A 20880-nucleotide genomic window follows, 5' to 3' on the forward strand; every position below is an offset into this window, starting at 1 on the left:
TTAATCGTAAATCTTCACATTATTCTCAACAAATATTTAATTTATAAGATGAGATGCCTCAATGAAAAGTCTGGACAAGTTTCTTCGAACAAATCACACCTCTGAAAACAAAGAGATATTTGTCTGATGTGTCTTGATTTCTCACCTCCTCAGCCACTATGATCCATACTTTATAAGAATATTTAAAAGCCTGGATGTGGTTTTTAGATGCCATAGAATCCTGGTTTCTATCGGGGGACTCCAGGTAGCATATCCAGGTTTTTCAAAACTGGGACAAGGCCTTTATCCAGGCTTTTGATATGTTTAAATGTGCAAAACATTACCAGGATACTCCGAAGAAAAAGATCATAACCAGATAGTGTAATGTAAACACTTTTTCTACAACAAGTCAAAATGTCTGCTATTAAAAAGGCGTATTAGATGTGAATAACCCTCTGATAGAAACTTGTTAAATTCGTTTTTTGTTCCCTTTATAATTTAGTTGTTTATTGTATTATTATTGTTTTCTATCTCCTACGCATACAATATTATTTCTACTTTACTCATTTTGTTATAAATAAAACTACCCACAAGTACAGCTATACATATTATTCCATTAATCAACTAGTTGGTTGACAGAAAATTAATCGGCAACTATTTTGATAATAATTTCACTTTTCATCTAAAAACATTTTATGGTTCCAGCTTCTCAAATTTGAAGATTTGCTGCTTTTCCCTTTTCCTACTTTTAATTATTTTGAAATATTTCTAACAATTTTGAATGTTGTACTTTTGGTCGGACAAAACAAGCATTGTGAAGGTGTCACTTTAAACTGGTAATGGTGACGGCATTTAACAGTACTTTTTACCTGTGACAGTGAGTTTTTCACCGTGTGGCACTAACACAGTATCACAGCTGAGGCGCTGCCCCGCCACCTGGTGGTCAGAGGTGGTTACTGCGTCTGTGCTTGGAGAACCGTTGAAGATGGCGACCGGAGTCCTTCACAGAGTGAGCGGTGGCCTGGCTCGGGCTACAAGCAGGGCCCAGTCGTCCGGACAGCTCGTCGCGTGGAGCAGGTGGGGCCAGTCTTCAGTGTGCATGTTCGGTAATCATCTCTGGAGCGTCTTGTTGTCAGCTCGCGCGTCATTCTGCAGGTTTCTGCGGTGGGGACGATGAGCTCGTGCAAAGCTAGCCCGTTCACTGCTAGTCCTCGGTGGCCTTCAGCTTTAACCCACACCAGAGCTTACTCCTCACAATAGTTTATACCCGGATATTTAACATTTAAAGCTGCGCGTATTTGCTGGTGAAGGTGAAATAATACAAGTTTCTGTCATCTTTTGTTATTGAGCCTCTCAAACGCTCAAGGTCAATTTGGATAACATGTGTGTTGTGTTTGTTTGTCTTAATAATAGTGTCTAATTCTGATGGATGCAGTGTCGTTAATGCACCGTTAGTGGTATTCAGATATACTACTTGAGTAAAAGTAGAGACATCAAGGTGTTTAAACACTATGGTACAAGTAGAAGGCATGCATTTTAAATGTACTTAAAGGAACGTTACCAGCAGCAACATTACTCATTTTGCAGACTGTCAGAATAATGTACATTAACGTTATATAATTGGATCGGAATTGGTGATGCATTGCTCTGTACATCGCTGTAATGTTGCAGCCAGTGTAGGTGGAGATCATTTGTTTTACTTTGCATGCTGCTGGGTAGATGGTGAATTGATCCCCAGGGATCAGCCTCACCTTTTAATAATACATCATATTTGTTGACTGCATTTTTAACCTGAATCTGCAAAGCAACTAGTAACTAAAGGTATCAAATAGATGTAGTGGAGTTAAAATGAAAACATTTGAGTGAATGACGGAGCTATTGTTCCGCACAACAATAGCTATAAACCTGAAAGAACGTGGTAATGAAGCATTTCGGCTCATATAAAGATAATACGTTTATCTGAGTGCAAATCTAACCAGATATCAAGATAGGATATGAGGAAGCCGGTCTTACTGTAGATTCATACTGGTCATGAAATCATTTCTCATCCAATCGTTGTTCATCGTGACTCGTCTGTGTTTGCAGAGGATTTACGACATCTACCAGCAGACACGGAAAGGACAGCTGGTTCAAGTCGCTGTTTGTGAGGAAAGTTGATCCTAGGAAAGACGCACACGCCAACCTACTAACCAAAAATGAGGAAAGTAATCTGTACAAAATTCAGTGTAAGTTCTCCTCACAGTTTTTGTACTTTAATCTACCAACATTTAATAACGATGAGTAATCATGAGATCGTTCTTAAGTGTGACCTTCTTTTTCAGTCCATAATGTCAAGCCAGAGTGCCTGGAAGCATACAACCAGCTCTGGTGAGTGTAATTTCACATTATCGTCTGAGCCGCATGCTGTTATCTACTTGCACTTAAGAACAAGTAGTGGCAGCAGCAGCAGTAGTATTCGTATGAGACAGGGACAACCTGGTACACTGTTGTCTCTTCTATTCTGAGCAGTCTATTCCTGTGAGGTCATTGACAAGCTGGCATGACTTCAGTCCTTCACAAACCGTCCTCGCTCATACCTAAGATGACTAAGATGAGTTTGTCTATTAATAGTCGGGGAATAATTTTGGACTTGCAACCTTTAGACAGAAGTGGATTTCGTCTTCAGGAGACGCGAATGCAGATTGAAATGCACCGGTGGTTAGACGATGTTTCAGTAAGTGGCTGATGTTTCTCATCTTATCACAGTGAGGAGGTTTTGCCCTCCATCCATGCTGATACGTACTACCCCTGTGAGCTGGTGGGCACCTGGAATACCTGGTATGGAGAACAAGACCAGGCCGGTAGGATTACTAACATCAAAACATCTGCATTGTGACAGGTCTGAGGTCTGCACAGTTTGCAAATCAGCAGGCATGCTGTACTGCATATCATGCAAACCTAGAGACACTGTAGTACTACCTGATCTGAGCTTTCCTGTGTCAGTGCTTCTTACTCTTCTCGTTCCACAACTACATCATATGATGCATTAATTGTTGTCCACAGAAGTATAATGCAATACTGAATTATTAGCCTGATAGTACGGCTAATAGTCGTACACCCATGAAAAACAATACAGTGTCGTTGCTTAATATGACCTGTACAGACTATCAAACTGTTGTTTTACAATCTATGATAAAAATAAAACATTTTCACAAAGACGTATGTAGTTTAGGAAACTCCTGCCGTGTATTGATCCAACCCTCTTGCACAGGGAGAATAATTACGTCAGATGTTATAGTTTACTAGTTTTAGGGTTGGAGGAATGTCCTTTTTTCATCATATTGTTTAACGATCCTGCTTTGAATCAGTTGACCTCTCTGTGGTTTCTGTGATGCATCTATGATATATTTGTGTGTCCCTTCCCGTAGTTCATCTGTGGCGTTACAGAGGTGGATACCCGGCTCTGACAGAGGTGATGAACAAGCTCAAGCAGAACAAGGTAACGACTCCCTCAGATACTTCCTGTTTGTGTGTCTCCCCCTGTTAAGTGCTCACAACCGAGCATAGCCGTCAGTCGAAGTAAAGCTTATTGATTGGTGGCCGTTCGTCATTGGCAGGAGTTCACAGCTTACAGGAAGGAGCGTGGTAAGATGCTGATGTCTCGCAGAAACCAGCTTCTGCTGGAGTTCAGCTTCTGGAACGAGCCTGTTCCCCGAGAGGGCCCCAACATCTACGAGCTCCGGTCCTACCAGCTCAGGGTGGGTAACGCGCCGACATACTTGTTCGCATGTAGATGTCTGTGACGGAGTGAGAGGGTGAGCCTATGATGTAAATCACTGAGCTAATAACCAGTTTGTTTTATAAACTTTTGTTTTCGGGAAAGTTGACCGATCACTCGTTGTATGAATAAAGTCTAATTTGGTCAACTTCTCAGCAGCTGGGGCTTCAGCGCTGTAGCTCACCTCCTCATCAGTTGTTGCAGAAAGGGAGGGCGTTACTCTTTTACTAGCTAACGTTTTAACATTTAAACTGAACAAGGTGCTCAACTTATGATAAAAGAGTCCAGATCAGGAGAACAGCGCTGCCGGATCACAGTCACATCGTTACGTCGCAAGTCGCATGCTTTGCTTCTTTAGACTTCTAGATTACCTCCGCCCTCATAAAACTACTGCAAGACATGTAACGACCGTGTGCCTTCAGCATTCAGGATGAGAGCGGTGCTCAAACAGTCACCATTTGTGCTGTTCTTTCCACCCCCATAAACACTTTGTATCTACTTATGGGACACATAGATGAAATCAGCAAACCAGCGGCTCAATGGTTAAATTGAAAGCAGTCTCAGTCCTTCATAATGCTCGAGACACGCCCTCCGATTAAGTCGTACTTTCTAATCCGACAATAAAAACAGCCTTTAGATCAGTGCTCCCTGTGACACGTGGTTAATGCAAGATATTACATGTTAGAGACAGCAGGGCGTTTGCTGTTTTAAGCACCAGAGAAAGATTAGTGTAGTTGTTATTGCAGCTTATCTCCACAATACCCGTCTGACGTCTTGCCCGTTTATTTGTGTGCGTGTGTTTACTCTAGAAAGAAGGTGTGTTACCAATCGGTATTTTTGGAAAGCTCATTTATTGTAATAAAGAATATTGTGTTTTTCTTTCTTCCAGCCAGGAACCATGATTGAGTGGGGTAATTACTGGTAAGGCAGCCCGGATTCATTTTGATTCACTTGAACTGTAGTTACAGACCCGTTGCACTACATGAAGCCGTCCTCACCACGCTGTCATTAATAAGAGCTATTCCACAGAGAGGCACTATTTTTAAGCTGAACTGTCGTACTCTCAAGCCAAGATTCAAATACAAGTGGAATATTATGTACGCTACAAATGTGTGCTCATAATAATTCATTATAAGGATCCTTTTTTCGAGCTGAAAGAGCCAACAGGTCAACATTTATCAGGTTGTGACATGCAGTTGATTACAATTGATCTAAATGAAGACGTGAACGCCTTAGTTTTACATTTTTCTTCATCTCTGATTGCCCTGAAGGGAATTTTTGTTTTGGTGTTCGTACTTGTCCCACTGGATTACATTTCGTAACTTGTTTTGCACCTTTGTCAGTGATGTCGGCTTTAACAGATAACTCCGGTGTCACTGACACGTCGTCATACTTTTATCTCTTCTGTATCGAAGTCCAGTTAACACATTTTTGGTAATTCCTAACTGTCGTCTGCATGATTTTACGAGTCATTATAACTTGAAAATCATCCAGGCTTTTCTGGTTTGAGGCTTCACATTGCCCTTCTCTCTATTAAAGCAGACATGATTCATATTATTATTATTATTATTATTATTATAGGGGGGAAAAACCACCTTTGATTAAAAGATCATGCTAGGACGAGGTCATTCTTTCCTAAAGCTACTATTGTTTTCATACGTTTGCTTTTATGCTTATTGTAACCAGCCCATATTTGAACAAACCTCTATAGTCATGTAGATTATGCCAGCAAAGCAATTTAAGGCAATTTCAATATAATTTGTGGAACTGAAAGTTTAAACTTCCTTTTTAAAGTTACAACATGAAGAACTAAAGCTTCATAGTTTTGTATCCAGACAGTGATTATGATTTGAATAAGAACATGTTTGCTTTGGGGGGAAACATAATGCATTAAAAACACTCCACTTATTTCACATGGACTTAAGTTAAGATTCATAAACATGCATACAGTAAGTAATGGCGTCACATCTTATGGTTGGATGTGATTGTTCTGTGGATTGTTGCAACTATGGACTTTACAGTAACAAAAATCCAATCGTGTAATAGAAGAACAGTCCAGAATCGATTCAATCGTGATTTTTAGACCCTTGTCAGGACTTGTTCAGTATCTTGTGTGTCTAGGCCTGCACTTTTCTCCTTTTCATGCCACATGCAGCCCTGTTGGGTGTTGGGCTGCTTTGTGACATAAGTTGTTGTTGTCTGCAGGGCCAGAGCCATTGGATACCGCCAGCACAACAGAGAAGCTGTGGGAGGGTTTTTCTCACAGATCGGGAACCTCTATATGGTTCATCACCTCTGGGGTACGTTCAGATTCCAGCTCCAAGGACAATTACTTACCGACAGTGTCGCCTCGCGGATAAACATGCTAGTAGTTTCACATAAAATAAGTCGACAACGGTTTTGATAATTGACTGTTTAAGTCATTTGTAAAGTAAAATTAGATTTTATTTGTTCTATATTGAGTTTTGGACTGTTGACTGGACATAAAACAGCCATTTAAAGTTGTCACATTGGTCATTTTACATTATTTTCTGATTAATGGATAAAGAAAATAATTGTACCGGTAACTTGCAGCACTAAATTAAGCAAAACTGCTACCTGTGGTGGAAACAAATCTTTTTAACCTCCCTGTGAGAAATAATCGCGATGGAAACTTCTTAAAGTATTAAAAACATATTTAATGAACAGACACTTCAATAATAATTCAGCTGAATGGATAGAGCTCTTTCCCCACGGATGGTTCGGAGGTCTAACAACAATGAATAGACAAAACAGAGCATATAAGCGCGTTATCTCGTCTCCTCCCCCTCGCAGATGTTTTCGGCCGCTGCACCCACTAAGGCCAGGTTCCCAGCCTTTTCGTGGGAAGAGGGTTATGGTGGTATATGCAGGTTTAAGCGATACAAGTTATAACTAAAAGAACCATATGATAAATTTCCACAACACTACCGACTCTTAGTGCAGTGAATCTCTTTACTATGAGCAGTGCTATATATCGTGTGATCTGTTGGTTACAGCTTACAAAGACCTCCAGTCCAGAGAAGACACGAGGAGCGGCGCCTGGCAGCAGGAGGGCTGGGACGAGGTGGTGTATTACACAGGTGAGCAAAGAAAAGATGATGATCATAGTTGTGTGACTGGAATCTTTTATGCAACTTGTCTTGTGTGACAACATGTTGAACTTGCTGAACCTGATCAATATCAAAAATGCTTTAAATCTTTGCACCTCTCCAGTTCCTCTCATTCAACATATGGATTCCAGGATTATGATCCCGACGAAGGCTTCCCCTCTGCAGTGAAATGAGAGCTGAGCTGAGCTGGAAGCAAGTGGTCCCCCTTTTTGAATGTTGCATCAGTTCCATTGTTTGAACCTCCCCCGTCAGTGCTGCCAAACAACATCCCTTCTTTTCTTGTCCTCGCGTTATCACTTCAGGATGTCACCAGGACAGAGGAGGCAACAATGCCTGCCATGTGTCAGCAATCAAAATAGTCAAAACCACTTAAGGGCAATGCACAACGTCTTTAACAGTTTGAGGTAGAGTAAATTTGGCCAATTAAAACCTCCTAATGGTTGTTATGTCGGAACGTCTAGAGAACTCCATCTCTAAGTTTAGAACCAACCAAAGTTACTTGAAAAGATGAGCAGCTGTGTGGGGACAGATGGGAATAATAGTAACTATTTATTTATTAAATGTGCTGAGTGGCACTTGCTGAGTGAAGTGAGAGAATGCCTCTGTATGTTCAGATTTCTGTTGCTAATCATGAAGCTGATAAAAGTATGACATTATGTAAATCTCATAATTTTGTATCTGATTGAGGTCTATTATAAATCACACTTTTATTTTGGCAAACTACTCTTTTCAATTGTTTTTTCTGGATGTTCCTGTGTTCCGTCATGTTAGTGTGTTTGTAACTATGGCTTCTACCCTTTTTCCTTGTGAAGACAGCATGCCTAGTTTAAGAAACTGTTTTATTGGGGCACAACTATCACTGTCCATCAGTGGCCAAGTGGGCAGTCATGCTGCTGCACATTGTAATATCAGATGTTATTGTCAAAGGAAGCATGTTTATCTTGTTTGTTCATCGGGAACAGTGTGGAGGGAAGAACACGGACACAGATTAAAGCAGTTCAAACAACTTCTTTGACGGCATGTTCTCATGTTTAATGCAGATATTCTTTACATGACTTAAGTCATTGACATCTCTGGTTACATATAGAAATAAAACTTTTCTATTGCTCATTGCGTAACAATACGCATGAGTTGTATTAGCTTACGTAAAGGCTTTGACTACACAATGTGCAAAAATACTCAAATCTTCTAAACCTCCACATGAACAGTGTTACTATTTTAGTGTCTTCTAGTACAAAAGTAAATAGAGTAACATTGGTCTCGCTAATGTAAACATTTTCGTTCATAATAAAAATCTATTGAGTAGAAGGAAAATGTGCAGGAACCAAATAAACAGAGGCACAACCATAGATGCAATATATAAAATGTTAAAAATTAGTAACGGTACTCTTGTAGCTTCTTTAAATCATTTCCAGTTCCTTTAGCAGCTCCCCAAAACTTGTCACGTACCACGAAGACTTTTCCTTAATCTGATGCCTGATGACGTTCCCACCGAATCCAATGAAAGCACTCTGAGGACGTAAGAGACGACACTGTAATCACACCGGAGCACCAAGACAGAGAGAGTTTTAAGCAGTGTGTACACTTACAGCAGGAGGGCATGCCTCTAGATCAGTCGATCCATCTCCAATCATCACCACAGTCTTGAAGCCGTATTGCTCCTTTAACATATTGATGACTTTTCCTTTTCCACCAGTCTCGGCTGTGGGCTGGCTCTCGTCAAAACCAGCATACTCTCCTGGATAACAAACAGATTGGAGATCAGAGAGATCTAAGGGACGGTTTTGAACAAAGCTAAGCATCTTTTGATATCAGCTAAAAAGATTCAAGCCGCGTCAATCCACTCGGGGCTTTTTTCATACACTTATTCTTCAAGACAGACACTCACAATTTTCCACTCTTGTTTAAAAAAAAAAAAAAAAGCAAAAAGTCACCTCGAGCTCTTACCATTGAAGTAGAACTTGAGCCGGTTGGCGTAAACATGATGCAGGGGAATATCTAGCTGAGTGGCCACGTGTTCAACGATGCAGCTGAAACCGCCGGAGATGAGGAACACCTTTATGTTTCGCTGGTGCAGACGGTCCACAAGCTCCCTGGATGAAAAGGAACGGCCATTTATCGACATTCAATTTTGATAAAGTTTTCACTTACATTTTTGTATAGTGGGCAGTGGCGGACCGTGCATTTTATACCTGGGCCTTCACTGCTGTCCTGCAGCTGAAACACAGCTACGGTTATTATTTGTTTTCGTGTAAAAATGAAGCCAACACCTGTAAATACACTAACTGCAGAGAATACGCCGAGACTGCGTCGCCTCTCTGCTGCGCGAGGCTTCTGTGAGAGGACCCGCCTGTGTCTGCTTTTGGGCGGCGGAGGGGCTCACGGCAGCACCCGCTGCTCGTTCACGACAGTGCAGAACGTACGTGCTTTCACGTCAGAGTCAAAACACCAGGAAAGTCTCCAACAACACCAGAACAAGTCGCTAGATTTGTCACTAGTAGCGTTTGACAAAATAAGTCGCCATGAGGGTTTGGAAAGTCGCCAGATTTAGCGAGAAAGTCGGCAAGACTGTAGTAATCTTTGTAGTAATACAAACAGTTCAGTTTGTCAGGTTCATGCAACATTTATGACATTGTTGGTCAGTCTGTCTGCTTGACAATCCTATTTTGCTGCAATAAAAATGATTGAAGTGAGATGAACAGACTGAAAACTTTATCTTATTAGATAAAACATGTTGACACAGTTTTCCTTTGGGGACATAATTTGAAGTTGAAAAAAGTAATAAATCGCAATATAGGCCTATGTTATCGCAATACTCAGAATATCGCAGTATCGTGATAATGTCGTATCGTGACCCAAGTATCGTGATAATATCGTATCGCGGGACCTCTGGTGATAATAGTATCTAATAAAGAAGACTTCCACTTAACCGTCTATAAATACAACCCATCCTGACTCTGGATGACCATTCTGTGTTGGAAGGTTTGAAGCCTGCGTTTTTCTTTTATAAACACCAGAGATACAAATAAGATATAGATAAGATATAATATTTGAGTTTTCCTAAAAGAGTATATTTTTCATTCTCTGTGCTAAATGGCTACAGTCATAAAGCACTGTAGCATTATAGCCAGAGGGTTGTTTACCATAAATGGTTGGTTAAAAGTACTCCCGTGCACAACGACATTTCTGTACTGGGTGTAACTCCAGGTCCACTGAATGACATCATCACACACTCACCTGATACCTGGAGTCAGCTGAGGTGGGTGATCCGTGATCAGTTTGTTCACTTGTTCCCTGGAACATCGGATGATGGAAAGACGCTCAGTCAGGGCTGTTTTAAATGTCACTGAGCCACACATAGCGTTCCGAGTCCTGAATTGTGAAAAACAGCAACACGTTTGCATAATATTTCAACAACAAATCCAGAGATAACATCAAAATATGGTTGTACTTTTCAGTGCATGTCAATGGTGATGTTGACAACATTTATATGCATACATTTCAGTGACTGCATCCCCCACACCACAAAATTTGGCAAGTTCATCTATGCCTTCTTCTTTGATGACTGTGCTGTCCACATCAAAACAGACAGCTTCTGCTCTCCGGAACACTTCCTTTGTCTGGAAAAGAGTTGGCATCATGCTGGAAAAAGAAAAGTACACAATATAAAAACACTAAAAGGACGTATAACGCTGAATTGGTTGGTTAAACGTGATGTCTGGGATTTTCCCCAGCAGCTGCATGATTTAATTTAAACTAAGCCATGTGTGCAGTGGTTTGTCTTCTGTCCAGTGAAGCAGCAAATGCATCCTTTGACTGAAATATGTGCAAACATTTCTGCATCGACGGATCTCAAATTAAACACGTGTCCCGGTTCGGTGGTATGCGAGAAAAAAAAATAAAAGAAAGAAGCGTTACATAAAACAGCCTAAACAAACCAGAGGGGCTGCGATGGACATCCTCTGCACGGATTGCGTCACCCCGACGCACACTGCAGAGGACCTCAGGCAGGCGAGACCAAAAAAAAACAAAATATAAACGTCAAGACGATTAAACTTGGTCAAACGAGCAGCCAGTGCTCCTTTTGGAATGAAAGTACGTCACGTCTTTACGCTACGAATAGCCGGTAGCTCAGAGAGGATGTGGAGTTGACCTTACCTGTCTGTCGCAGTCCACTTTGCTTGATAAGAGCGCTTCACACACACCCGCCGTTCAACTGTCGACCGTAAACAACTCAGGCTGCCACGCCACGCTAATGTCTTCGAAAAAATGGTTACATTTGTGGTGTGGTGCCTGCTGGTGGTAAGAGTGTTGGTAAGGCACTAACGGCAGCTACGGACTGCAGCTTCAACGACGAGAAAGAGAGCTGCTGAACTCTGGACCAACCAGAGAGAAGCCGGTGAGGTACCGCCCACCAGCCCTCTGCCAATTGGTTAGGCACGGTCACACTACAGCACCAACGGCTACATGATTTCTTGGGGCTACACTTCCATTACTTTGACTAATCTTTGTCTACATGCAGTCCTAGAAGTCCATATGTAGTTAGAGTATGGATACAAAATTATTTTATGTTGTGTTATTTTTGGTCAAAATTCTAATATTATAGGCTACAGTAGGCTATACCCACTTAGGAGAACCATTACTGCAACAATGTCACTGTACAACACTTTACTTGCTTTACGTACATACATTAAAATGACATATTTACTGGCAAAATGTCAGTTTAGAGAAAATAATAATAACTGCATACCCTCTGAAAATTTAGTAATTCTTTCTTGCCCATGTTTAAAGCAAATGGAGCCAACAGCCACCCATGTAATTTGTTTATTTCTTTGCCAAGCTCATTTTATTTAAATAAAATGTCACAACCAAGCAGCAATGACGGAGTCAATCACGTGAAGTATCAAGGAAATACAGTACAGCCCAATCCTAAAACAATCATACTCAAATACAGATGCATCCAAAAGAATATTGTAGTATTCAAATACTTAGTACTTGATAGTAGCTGTAATAAGCTGGAGGAAGTACTGTATGTTCAGTTTGACACTGTATCAAAAACTGGGAATTGTTATCAAGGTTATTTATATGATAGCTCACATTGACAGGGAGGCTAATCAACTAGCAGGAATATACAATAATATATTTAGTATTGTATTTAGTAAGCAGATATTTGAGATTAAATCCAGTAGGTGGCGGCAAAGCAACATTTTGGATGCCGACCGCTATTAACAACCATAGAAGAAGAAAACGAGGAAGCGTTGTGCTACTTAGTGGACGACGCTATCAGGCTGGTCCACAGTGAAGTCAGCGGCCAGCAGCAAATAGGCCCTCGTAAATATATAAAATGTCGCTCTCCGTCGTCCAGGTTGGCACTGAAACGGAACCAGGTTTTAACGGGAACAGAAGTACAAAGTTGAGCCCACAACTCTGTCACGCTACAGGTAATCCTAGCTAGCAAGAATCAGTCTGAATGCATTTTGTTATAATGGTTTTGCATGTGGACGTGGAAAGCACGTGGTGCACGTGGTGGTGAGCGTGGATGTCTGAAGGAAAACGGTTGATTAGTCAGATAGTAAATATACTTTTCGTTATAACGTGACGAAACTAATAGTTATTCGCATAGATAATTACTTGTATTACCAAAGATGGGGCCTAGAGAGTAAAGTTGTGTTACTAGACTTTCAACTTGAGTAGTAAATTAAGATAACCTACTTTGGTGTGTGTATGAATTATGCTAATTATGTTAACTAGTTTGTGATAACTGCACAGGAACGTTGGCGGAAATGACCCGACTCATCATGGAGGAGCTCCCAGCCTGAAACACACCACGTGGCAGAGGTGAGGAGATATACGTTCATCATTGTACTGGAAGATAAGGATTAAACACTGGGAATGTGTGCCAATAGACACAATGCAGACATTTTGACATGTCACAGTAGGAACAACACAGATGTATTCAATGACATTCGTGATGGCAGTGTTCCACTTAGGGGAGGCCCTGCTATTGTGCAGGTAGGCCCACTGGTACACCTAATGGAAGGCACTTATATTTTCAGAAGGTAATTTAAGTGAATATGTCTTTCTATCTGGGCATCAATCATAGAATATGGAGCACACATGTTATGAATGTTCAACGTTGGTAAAGGAGAAATTGCTCAACGCATATGAAAAACAAGCACTTATCAGCCCCAATGACCTAGTAGAGGTGTTGACTCTCAGAAATGATCTCTCCTACAGATGCCGTGTCTGAAGATGGGATTATTGATCCATATGTGGCCAAGAGTGGAAACGCGGAGAGGTAACTCATACTTCACAGTAATGTGTATTTGAATGCATGGCCAAATTCTGTTTTACTCTTGAAGTAGTAAATGCAGCCAGACACCATGCCAAAGTATTGTTTTCACACACTGACTCAACAGAATGAGTGCTAATTATGTGCCTCATTCTTACGTCAGAGTGAATACAGAAACGTGGTTATCTTCGATATGCGATTCTTTTGAATATGATTCTTACAAGGCTGCAACTATTTATTATTGATCACTCATACAGCCCTTCATTTAGATATTTTACCAAAAGCATTACCATCTTACAATGTCTTGCTTGTGTGAGAATACACAAGCTCAATAACATGTCAGACAAATTCATCTCATAGCCTCTATTATACTTTTTTTTGTTCCAGCATTCGTCAGAATATGTATTTGCGGAGAAGTGCAGTAATGCACGCTTGGTACTGATCACTAAAGAAGCATGGTTGTTGCTACAACTGAAAGGCCCGAGGATGGTATGTTTGCACGCACACTGTTATGCACCGACATGCAGCATAATTAGTATTCCTAGCGGTGATTAAGTCACCACTGAGGCATGGACGAATTCTGTTCCAGCTTGTCTGTGGTGGATACAGCCAGACACCATGCAAAAGCCTAGTCTCATTTCTGCATAATGACTGGGTGAGTGCTTCCCTCGGCCTCATCCAACTGTCCAGGAATGAGTACAATAATACACTTAGAAAATGAAGACGCTGCTCGACCACCATTCAGGGCTTGTTTTTCGTATTCATCTTTATTTTCTAAATTCTGCAGTAGCTACTTCTGAAGAGGAACAGGAGAAAAGTAGTCGACTCCTTTTGTTCACGGTAAGAACATGACGATGAAATATCCAAATACCTATCAACCCTCGCTGTGATTTTATTTTAACTCTAAATTCTTTTTTTTCAACCCGCAGCTCCACGAGGGAAAGCAGTGTCTTGTGCTGAAAACTAGCTCCACCTGCCCTCGGATGGTTGTTTGTACTTTAAAGCTGTACCCCACTCTTCTTTTGTAATAAACTTGTAAATGTGTTCAAAACTGGTCTTGTGTATTAGCTTTCTATATTCGGCTTAAAGTTGTTGTACAAAAAAACAGACTCCAGATATCTTAAATTTCATAAGCACCACAAAAAGTCTGACACTTTACAATAACAACACTTGGGGTTTTAAATTAAATGCATATTTTAATAAATAAATCCATAGCATTCTTTTTAAAGTGCTAATAATTAAACCGTCCCTTGAAGCTGTTAACATCACAGTAAAGTAATTCAGTGCGGTTCATCCTGCGTAATCAAATAGTTATACAGTACATGCCATTTCAAGTACGCAGGTTCACTGCTTCATATTCAAATCTGTTAAATATTATTTCCACAAGGTTTGCTTTGGCTGTCAGTCCTGACAATGACAGATTGAGAAGAGTTGGCATCATTCTTGTCCAAGTGATTTTATGAATGCGATAATTAAAAAATGTAATCCATATTCTAACCTTAAACAAACTCAAACAAATGCTGCTGTAGCGAAAAAATTCCCCCTTACGGGATTAATGAACTATACAGTAAAAGATAATGTGAAACACTACTGTCCATGTTTGAAAATTGAGATTTATGCATAGTATTCAAAGAACCAATCTATTCCAGACATCAAAGAATGTCCATTTTCAGTCAAAACATTTCAGAATGGGTTCATAGGACATTCACTCTAATCTGCCATTTTACCACTAAATCTGTTACTTCAATCTACATTTAGGACAGAAAACAAGTGAACAGTGGTGATGTTGCAGATGTTTTGTTTGCCACACTTGGCAGTTCTTTAGGCAAATCAATCCAACAATGCTGCATGTTAAAATTCATGAGCACAACAGGCTCTCCACATTTAAGACAAACTTAAGTTAACCTGGTCTGGCAGTAGTTCACTTCCTTTATACAACAGAAGCCGAGTATAGAGCATCACTCCCATCCCGAGGAACGCGTGCTCATTACCAGATGATGTGGACCGGCTCGTCGGCCTCGGCAGCCATCGACAGCAGGATGGCCTTGGGAGTGTTCTCGAAAAGTGCTGCTCTGTTCTGAGTCTGTCCCTTCTTGACCCAGTGGCCGTAGATCTTGAATGCACACGCGTCGATGAGCTTGCGGATGGGCTTGATGGCGTACGGGTCACTCTTGATCACCTCCTTGGTGACGGGCTTGGCACGCCGGTAGTTGCAGTAGATTCGCATCGTTGCGAGAACGGTCATGCAAATGACCTGAAAGAGGGAGGAAAGTTCACTCGAGCACTAAGGGTATATTAAATGTGGGGAAAGTGTACTTGCCCCTCACCTTAACGTTTTGGTACAAGACCCCATACACACCCATCCTTCACCCACACAGGTGTTTTCATGAACCAATACATTGTAAAATAATCTTTGAAAGAAATTTAAAGTTAACTCTGTAATGAAAAGTGACCCGAGGCCAATTTGGAATTAGATTGAGATCAAAGTGAACACTTCCTTTTCGTATATATTTTAATCAAAGTTTCCAATCATTGTGTGGAATGACAGTTTGAAAGCTATCCTTGCTGGTGTGTTCGGGAATTGAATTGAGAATTTGAGTAAAAGTCTTTTACGTCTCACCTTGAATCGCCTGTATGGAGTGAACTTCCGCACTTCATTCACCACATACTGAGAAAAGAACGAGTGGTTGAGGACTTCTGTAGCTGTGTATCGCTGCTTTGGGTCCACCACCAGCATCCGGGTGATCTGAGGAAACCGCACAGAGGGTTTTATTTAATTCTTCTGTAATTAAAACCGTGTAGCAGCTTCATATAACTGTCATAAGAGATATCAGTACTTTGTCAAACCAGCAGGAGCTTACCAAATCTTTAACGGTGTCTGAGCGGTCCTCCCACTCTGGAGACGAGAAGTCGTAGGTCCCACACAAGATCATACGCAGCATCATCATCTGTTTCCTGTGCCAGAAGGGCGGAGAGCCTGCGAGTAGCGTGTACATGATCACCCCTGAACTCCATCTGCAGGCGTAAACCAGGAGAAAAATCATCATTTAGTCATTTGTTAATACAACAGCTTTGTTGCTTATATTGTTTAGTTTATACATCTGATAACTTTCTGCTGTGTCATGTGATTTTTTTTGTCTCTGCCCACTCACATGTCCACAGCGGTACCGTATCCTGCGTGCCCTCCGTCCATGGAGCACTCGATGATCTCAGGAGCGAGGTAACCAGGAGTCCCGCACACCTCTGCATCACAGGACGCATCAAACTTGTTCAATATAAAACCCACATTGACAAAACTTGAAAAACTGTTTCACCACAAAAAGAGATTTCATGTCAATCTGATGGATATTGGTGGAAGGAGTACGAGAATTTCCCCAAAAATGTAACTTTACTTCAATCGTCACATACATACATGAACTTTGACCTTTAACCCATCCCTATGAAGACTTCCACATGCGGACAGGAGGAGCCGAGGACCAAACCGCCCACCTTGTGATTAAAGGATGACTCACTCTAAACCCTGAGCCACAGCCGTCATACCAATACTCCAGTAGCAGTACTATGGAACTACCTTTTGGAAACTAATTAAACAAAAGTACATTAGTTCTTCTATTGAAGAGTAGTTAAAGTAGCAGGCTAATGGCACCTCTCCTGACCGTGACTTGAAGTGCTTTGCAAGACGGAAAACAGGAAAAACAACAACATTTGCAGCCAATTCCTCTCCAAAACAGCAATGCATTTAAAATTAGGAACTATTTTCACAAAATAGTTTCTCAGAGATCATCTAATGTGTGTGAAGCAAACTCCTGAGCCATAAAAGCATAAATGTAGGCTTTTCTGTATTTCCTATCCAAGCAAAAGGAGTTAAGACAATTATGATATCACATTATGACTATTTAACTATCTAACCCACAAATACAGTAACTGGAGTACTTGTAATTACTTTCAACAAGTGGCTCCAAGTAGAACATCAATATGCATAACACCATTTACCTACATCTGAGAACATTTTGAAATTATTCACCACAGTTTGCATTCAGATGTATATTTTGAAGGCCACTTTCAGATCATGTGTTACATGGTTACTGTAGATTTTCTGAAATAGATCTACAGCCTAATGGAGGTAATCCAAGCTGATCATATTTACCAACTAAACAAAATGATACGGGCATGCACAGTTCCATGAGACATTGGACTTGCCAGTTCCCAGCTGCCAATAATGATCTGATGCTCTCTGAATCTTATTTGAAAGGTCAGTGTGTGCTCCTAGTATACAGCAAGTACATCTGAGTGTCCTGTTGCATCTTAACCTTTGTAAGAGCAGCTAAGGGAGACCGGAGCATGTCGTGCAACCAGACCTAGATTCTCAGCCGACCACCAGCAGCTGCTGTTACAGCACTGAAGGTTTTAAACATAGAAACAAATATATCTGCAGCTGATGGGACTTTCTGCTCTGAATACGTCAGTGTGAGCGCTTTTCTTTCAGATAATGTAAATAATGTTTGCTGGTTGGTTTCCATGTCAAGCTTTCACCGACCTTTGAGCCTCTGTCCCGGCTGGATTTGCACAGCGAAGCCAAAGTCGGTGAGTTTGATGTTCATCTGGTCGTCTAAAAGGATGTTCTCAGGCTTCAGGTCCCGGTGGACGATGTTCTGGCCGTGGAGAATCTGGACCACCTTCAGCAGAGCACGCATGATGTTCCTAAAACCAACAAACACCAAACTCGAAAGGTCTTTTAAGAATATTAGGACAATTCATCGCTTTCGTCTTAGTAGATAGGCCCAATAGTGATAGAACACTCTCACTGACCGGGTTTCCTTCTCACTCAGAGTAACTTTCTCTGTGAGGTAGTCAAAAAGTTCCCCTCTCTTCATCCTGCGGGAAAGAAAACAAAACATTTGAACAGCCGCTTGCTTGAATTTCTGCTTTAACTCAGTCGTCGAAAACTTGACACTTACAGGTCAAAAACCAGGAAGAAGAAGGCGTGGGACTCATAGCAGTCTTTGAGCTGTACTGGAGAGGAGACAGAGACATTTGAGGTACACTCGGTATTTAATGAAGACGGACACAACTAAGAGGACACCTGATAGGCGAGGGCCAAGGCCAACACCGACCACAAGTGACCTCTTGAGCAGGTTCGTGAGACAAAGGCCAGACGAAGCTCTTTTGGCTTTCTGAGACTTTTATCGTAGATTCACGTTTAAATAAAGCTGCTGATGCACACAGTTTGAATTCAAAGCTTACTGATGTTGTCCTGTCCGCAGACCTTCCTCAGGATGTCGATCTCCTTCACAGTCGCCTCCCTGATCTCCTCGATCTCCTCCGGGGTCGTCTTGTCCGAGGGGGTGATGTCGATGATCTTCACCGCAAACTCCTGAGACGTCCTTTTGTTGATGCAGCGACGCACCACGCTGCTCACTCCCCTGAGGAAGAGAAAGCACTTGACATCTACAGCTCTGTCAGGTCATTTATTTCATCAGAGGGTTGTGTTTGAACAGCTGGACTCAAAGACGTGTGTGTGAGGAAAATATTTGGATGTGTTTTTCCATATTTATCCTATATACTACTCCGTTACCTGTGGAAGATGTGCCTCATCTTGATGTGATGAGCATAAAGTCAAAGACTAATCTCCTCATTGTAATTTCTATTTATGAAGTCCATTTAGAGGGAACTAAAGTGACTCTCCATCCTCTGTTTGTGAAGCTCACTGAGCCACGTGAAGAGTACTCGAGCAGCTGAACACAGTGTTCGAATCTGGTGGCCTCGCGACCTGCATGTTTAGAAAGGAAGTGAAATGACGTCATCCGACAGGGTGCCGTCCAATCCGGGGCAGCTCTCGACACTAAGACCGTTGTCCAAAACAGAAAGCGGCCTCCCAGAACACTGTGTGTGTTATGTAACAGCACCGTCTGACAGATGGTGGTGAATGACGATGAGGAAGAAAGCTCTGGCACTGCTGACATTTCTCAGGGGGACTTCTAGGAAACTCCTGGGAAACCATTCGGCTCGTTTCCACATCAGTGTCTCAATCAGATAAACAATACTAACAAGTTGAGCTGTTTTTAGAAAAGAATTCTAGAAAACTGGAAAGTATTTTGAATTAAAACATGTGTGCCAAAGATAACTGTGGGCCAGTTGTTCACAGCATGTTGACTTTAAAGGATTACTGTACTTTGCTTCTCCTCTGCTCCGGGCTAATTAAAGTCTTTATGAACATACCTTCCCAGGATCTCCTTGGTCTCGTACTTGTCATAGAACTGCTGGGCTCCCACCCAGTCTGGGACCTCCTCGTCTTTGGTCATGATGGCTCTCCTCTCACAGCTCACAGCTGGTCGCTGACAGAAACAGTTTGTACTTTCAATGGACACAACACACTATTTAAAGTACATCAGGAGGAGCCCTGTATTGTTATTTGAATTGATTATCATTGCTGATTGGATTTATTTCAGTCACACGTTATGCAGAAATGTCAAACGAGCTCTTCGGCTCTTCTCATGAAAATAATCACTTATCGCAGATTAACTGCAACAATACATCAGAATCAGCTTTATTGGCCATGTATGCCTACGCATACAAGGAATTTGACTCCGGTTTTTCGTTGCTCTCCACGTACATACACAGAATTTACAAATAAACAGGAAAAAAATTAAATATATAAAAATACATCACGTTTTATAAACCGATCATATGGTTGGTAACATCCTAATCTGCAAAGCAACGAGTCCATATCAACAATAAACACATGCAATGCAGTCGAAATTAATTTTAATAGATTCAATGGAACTCTCAGGCGTATTGAGATACATACAGATACGTGACTGAGGAGCACCTGGGCTTTCCTGCAGTATACTGTGATTTATTTAATGCACATTTCACTCTTTTCTTATAACGAAAGAGTTTCAAAATGTATACTGAATGAATTGTGTTACCTAGACTCCATTGGTATGAATGGTACGACCTCTTCCACTGTTTTCTTTGTAATATTACAGTTGTGTGTTTAAGCTCCGTCTCACTCGTGTTGATTGTCACAGATAATAAGCGAATTAACGGTCTTGGATCTAGACTTAATGTCATTGCCGACACATCACGTGGTTTAGACTAATAAAGCCATGTGCCACAGCGCGAGAACCCTCTCGTCCTCTGTCACTATTTGACCTTTTGCGGGCTCCAGTAATAAGCTTTAACGCATTTAAGAAGAAGAATGACAAAAGCGCTCGGTCACTCACCTTGTCCCGTGTCGGTCAGTCCCCGTTATTACGGTTTATCCATCACAATCACTCGGTGTGTTCATTAAGCGTCAGAGGACGGACAAAGAGTCTCCGGTCAAACCCCGGTGCTGTCCCGGCTCCGCGGGGCGGCCGCCATCGCAAAAGGGTGAAGCTTTAATGTCAGACGCCAAAAATAAACAGATGCTTCCGCAGCAGCACACTCTGAACGCGTGTGTGCACGAAAACCAGATCCATGAAGTAACACCCTGTAGCTCCTGCACTCTCCTCGAGTCATTCAGAGAGAGAGAGAGAGGGAAGGAGAGAGAGAGAGAGGGATAGAGGGAGGGAGAGAGAGAGGGAGGGAGAGAGAGAGAGGGAGGGAAAGAGAGAGAGGGAGAGAGATAGAGGGAGGGGGATAGAGAGAGGGGGAGAGAGATAGAGGGAGGGAGAGAGATGGAGGGAGATAGAGAGAGGGGGAGAGAGAGAGAGATAGATGTCCTACATCGCCAGCAG

At 41.6% G+C, this 20880-nt stretch overlaps 3 protein-coding genes, 1 long non-coding RNA gene and 2 other non-coding genes across 8 annotated transcripts; 4 read left to right on the forward strand and 2 right to left on the reverse strand.

Moving 5' to 3' along the window:
* Positions 1 to 938: 938 nt before the first annotated feature.
* Positions 939 to 7873, forward strand: LOC142959076 (protein NipSnap homolog 2-like). The gene is made up of 10 exons (XM_076100238.1): positions 939 to 1056; positions 2065 to 2204; positions 2301 to 2346; positions 2725 to 2819; positions 3387 to 3457; positions 3576 to 3716; positions 4626 to 4657; positions 5942 to 6036; positions 6754 to 6837; positions 6971 to 7873. The coding sequence occupies exons 1-10, from the start codon at positions 965 to 967 to the stop codon at positions 7033 to 7035; spliced, it is 861 nt and encodes a 286-aa protein (XP_075956353.1). The 5' UTR covers positions 939 to 964; the 3' UTR covers positions 7036 to 7873.
* Position 7874: 1 nt separating this feature from the next.
* On the reverse strand, positions 7875 to 11215 carry psph (phosphoserine phosphatase). Of its 2 annotated transcripts, none has more exons than XM_076100240.1 (6): positions 11026 to 11215; positions 10366 to 10509; positions 10105 to 10239; positions 8815 to 8960; positions 8457 to 8605; positions 7875 to 8378 (listed from the first exon to the last, which is right to left on the reverse strand). In XM_076100240.1, exons 2-6 carry the CDS (start codon positions 10506 to 10508, stop codon positions 8268 to 8270), a joined length of 684 nt encoding a protein of 227 aa, XP_075956355.1. In that variant the 5' UTR covers position 10509; positions 11026 to 11215; the 3' UTR covers positions 7875 to 8267. The 2 variants fall into 2 exon arrangements, with proteins under 2 accessions (XP_075956355.1, XP_075956354.1); XM_076100239.1 differs by having other exon boundaries at positions 10806 to 11214.
* Positions 11216 to 12114: 899 nt separating this feature from the next.
* Positions 12115 to 14210, forward strand: LOC142959489 (uncharacterized). 2 transcript variants are annotated; one of them, XR_012956211.1, is made up of 6 exons: positions 12115 to 12308; positions 12637 to 12705; positions 13105 to 13165; positions 13547 to 13648; positions 13947 to 13999; positions 14089 to 14210. It is a non-coding gene; the product is annotated as an uncharacterized LOC142959489 (long non-coding RNA). The 2 variants fall into 2 exon arrangements; XR_012956210.1 differs by having other exon boundaries at positions 13547 to 13999.
* Positions 13200 to 13335, forward strand: LOC142959698 (small nucleolar RNA SNORA15). The gene has a single exon (XR_012956238.1). It is a non-coding gene; the product is annotated as a small nucleolar RNA SNORA15 (small nucleolar RNA).
* On the forward strand, positions 13727 to 13863 carry LOC142959699 (small nucleolar RNA SNORA15). The gene has a single exon (XR_012956239.1). It is a non-coding gene; the product is annotated as a small nucleolar RNA SNORA15 (small nucleolar RNA).
* Positions 13992 to 20647, reverse strand: LOC142959488 (phosphorylase b kinase gamma catalytic chain, skeletal muscle/heart isoform-like). Its single transcript, XM_076100771.1, has 10 exons — positions 20386 to 20647; positions 19379 to 19494; positions 18404 to 18582; positions 18118 to 18172; positions 17969 to 18034; positions 17697 to 17860; positions 16312 to 16402; positions 16021 to 16174; positions 15780 to 15905; positions 13992 to 15413 (listed from the first exon to the last, which is right to left on the reverse strand). The coding sequence occupies exons 2-10, from the start codon at positions 19459 to 19461 to the stop codon at positions 15147 to 15149; spliced, it is 1185 nt and encodes a 394-aa protein (XP_075956886.1). The 5' UTR covers positions 19462 to 19494; positions 20386 to 20647; the 3' UTR covers positions 13992 to 15146.
* Between the last annotated feature and the right edge of the window lie 233 nt (positions 20648 to 20880).

This window comes from Anarhichas minor, unplaced genomic scaffold (genome assembly GCF_050575085.1).
Source record: "Anarhichas minor isolate MPS153535 unplaced genomic scaffold, ASM5057508v1 ptg000026l, whole genome shotgun sequence".
Taxonomy (NCBI): domain Eukaryota; kingdom Metazoa; phylum Chordata; class Actinopteri; order Perciformes; family Anarhichadidae; genus Anarhichas; species Anarhichas minor.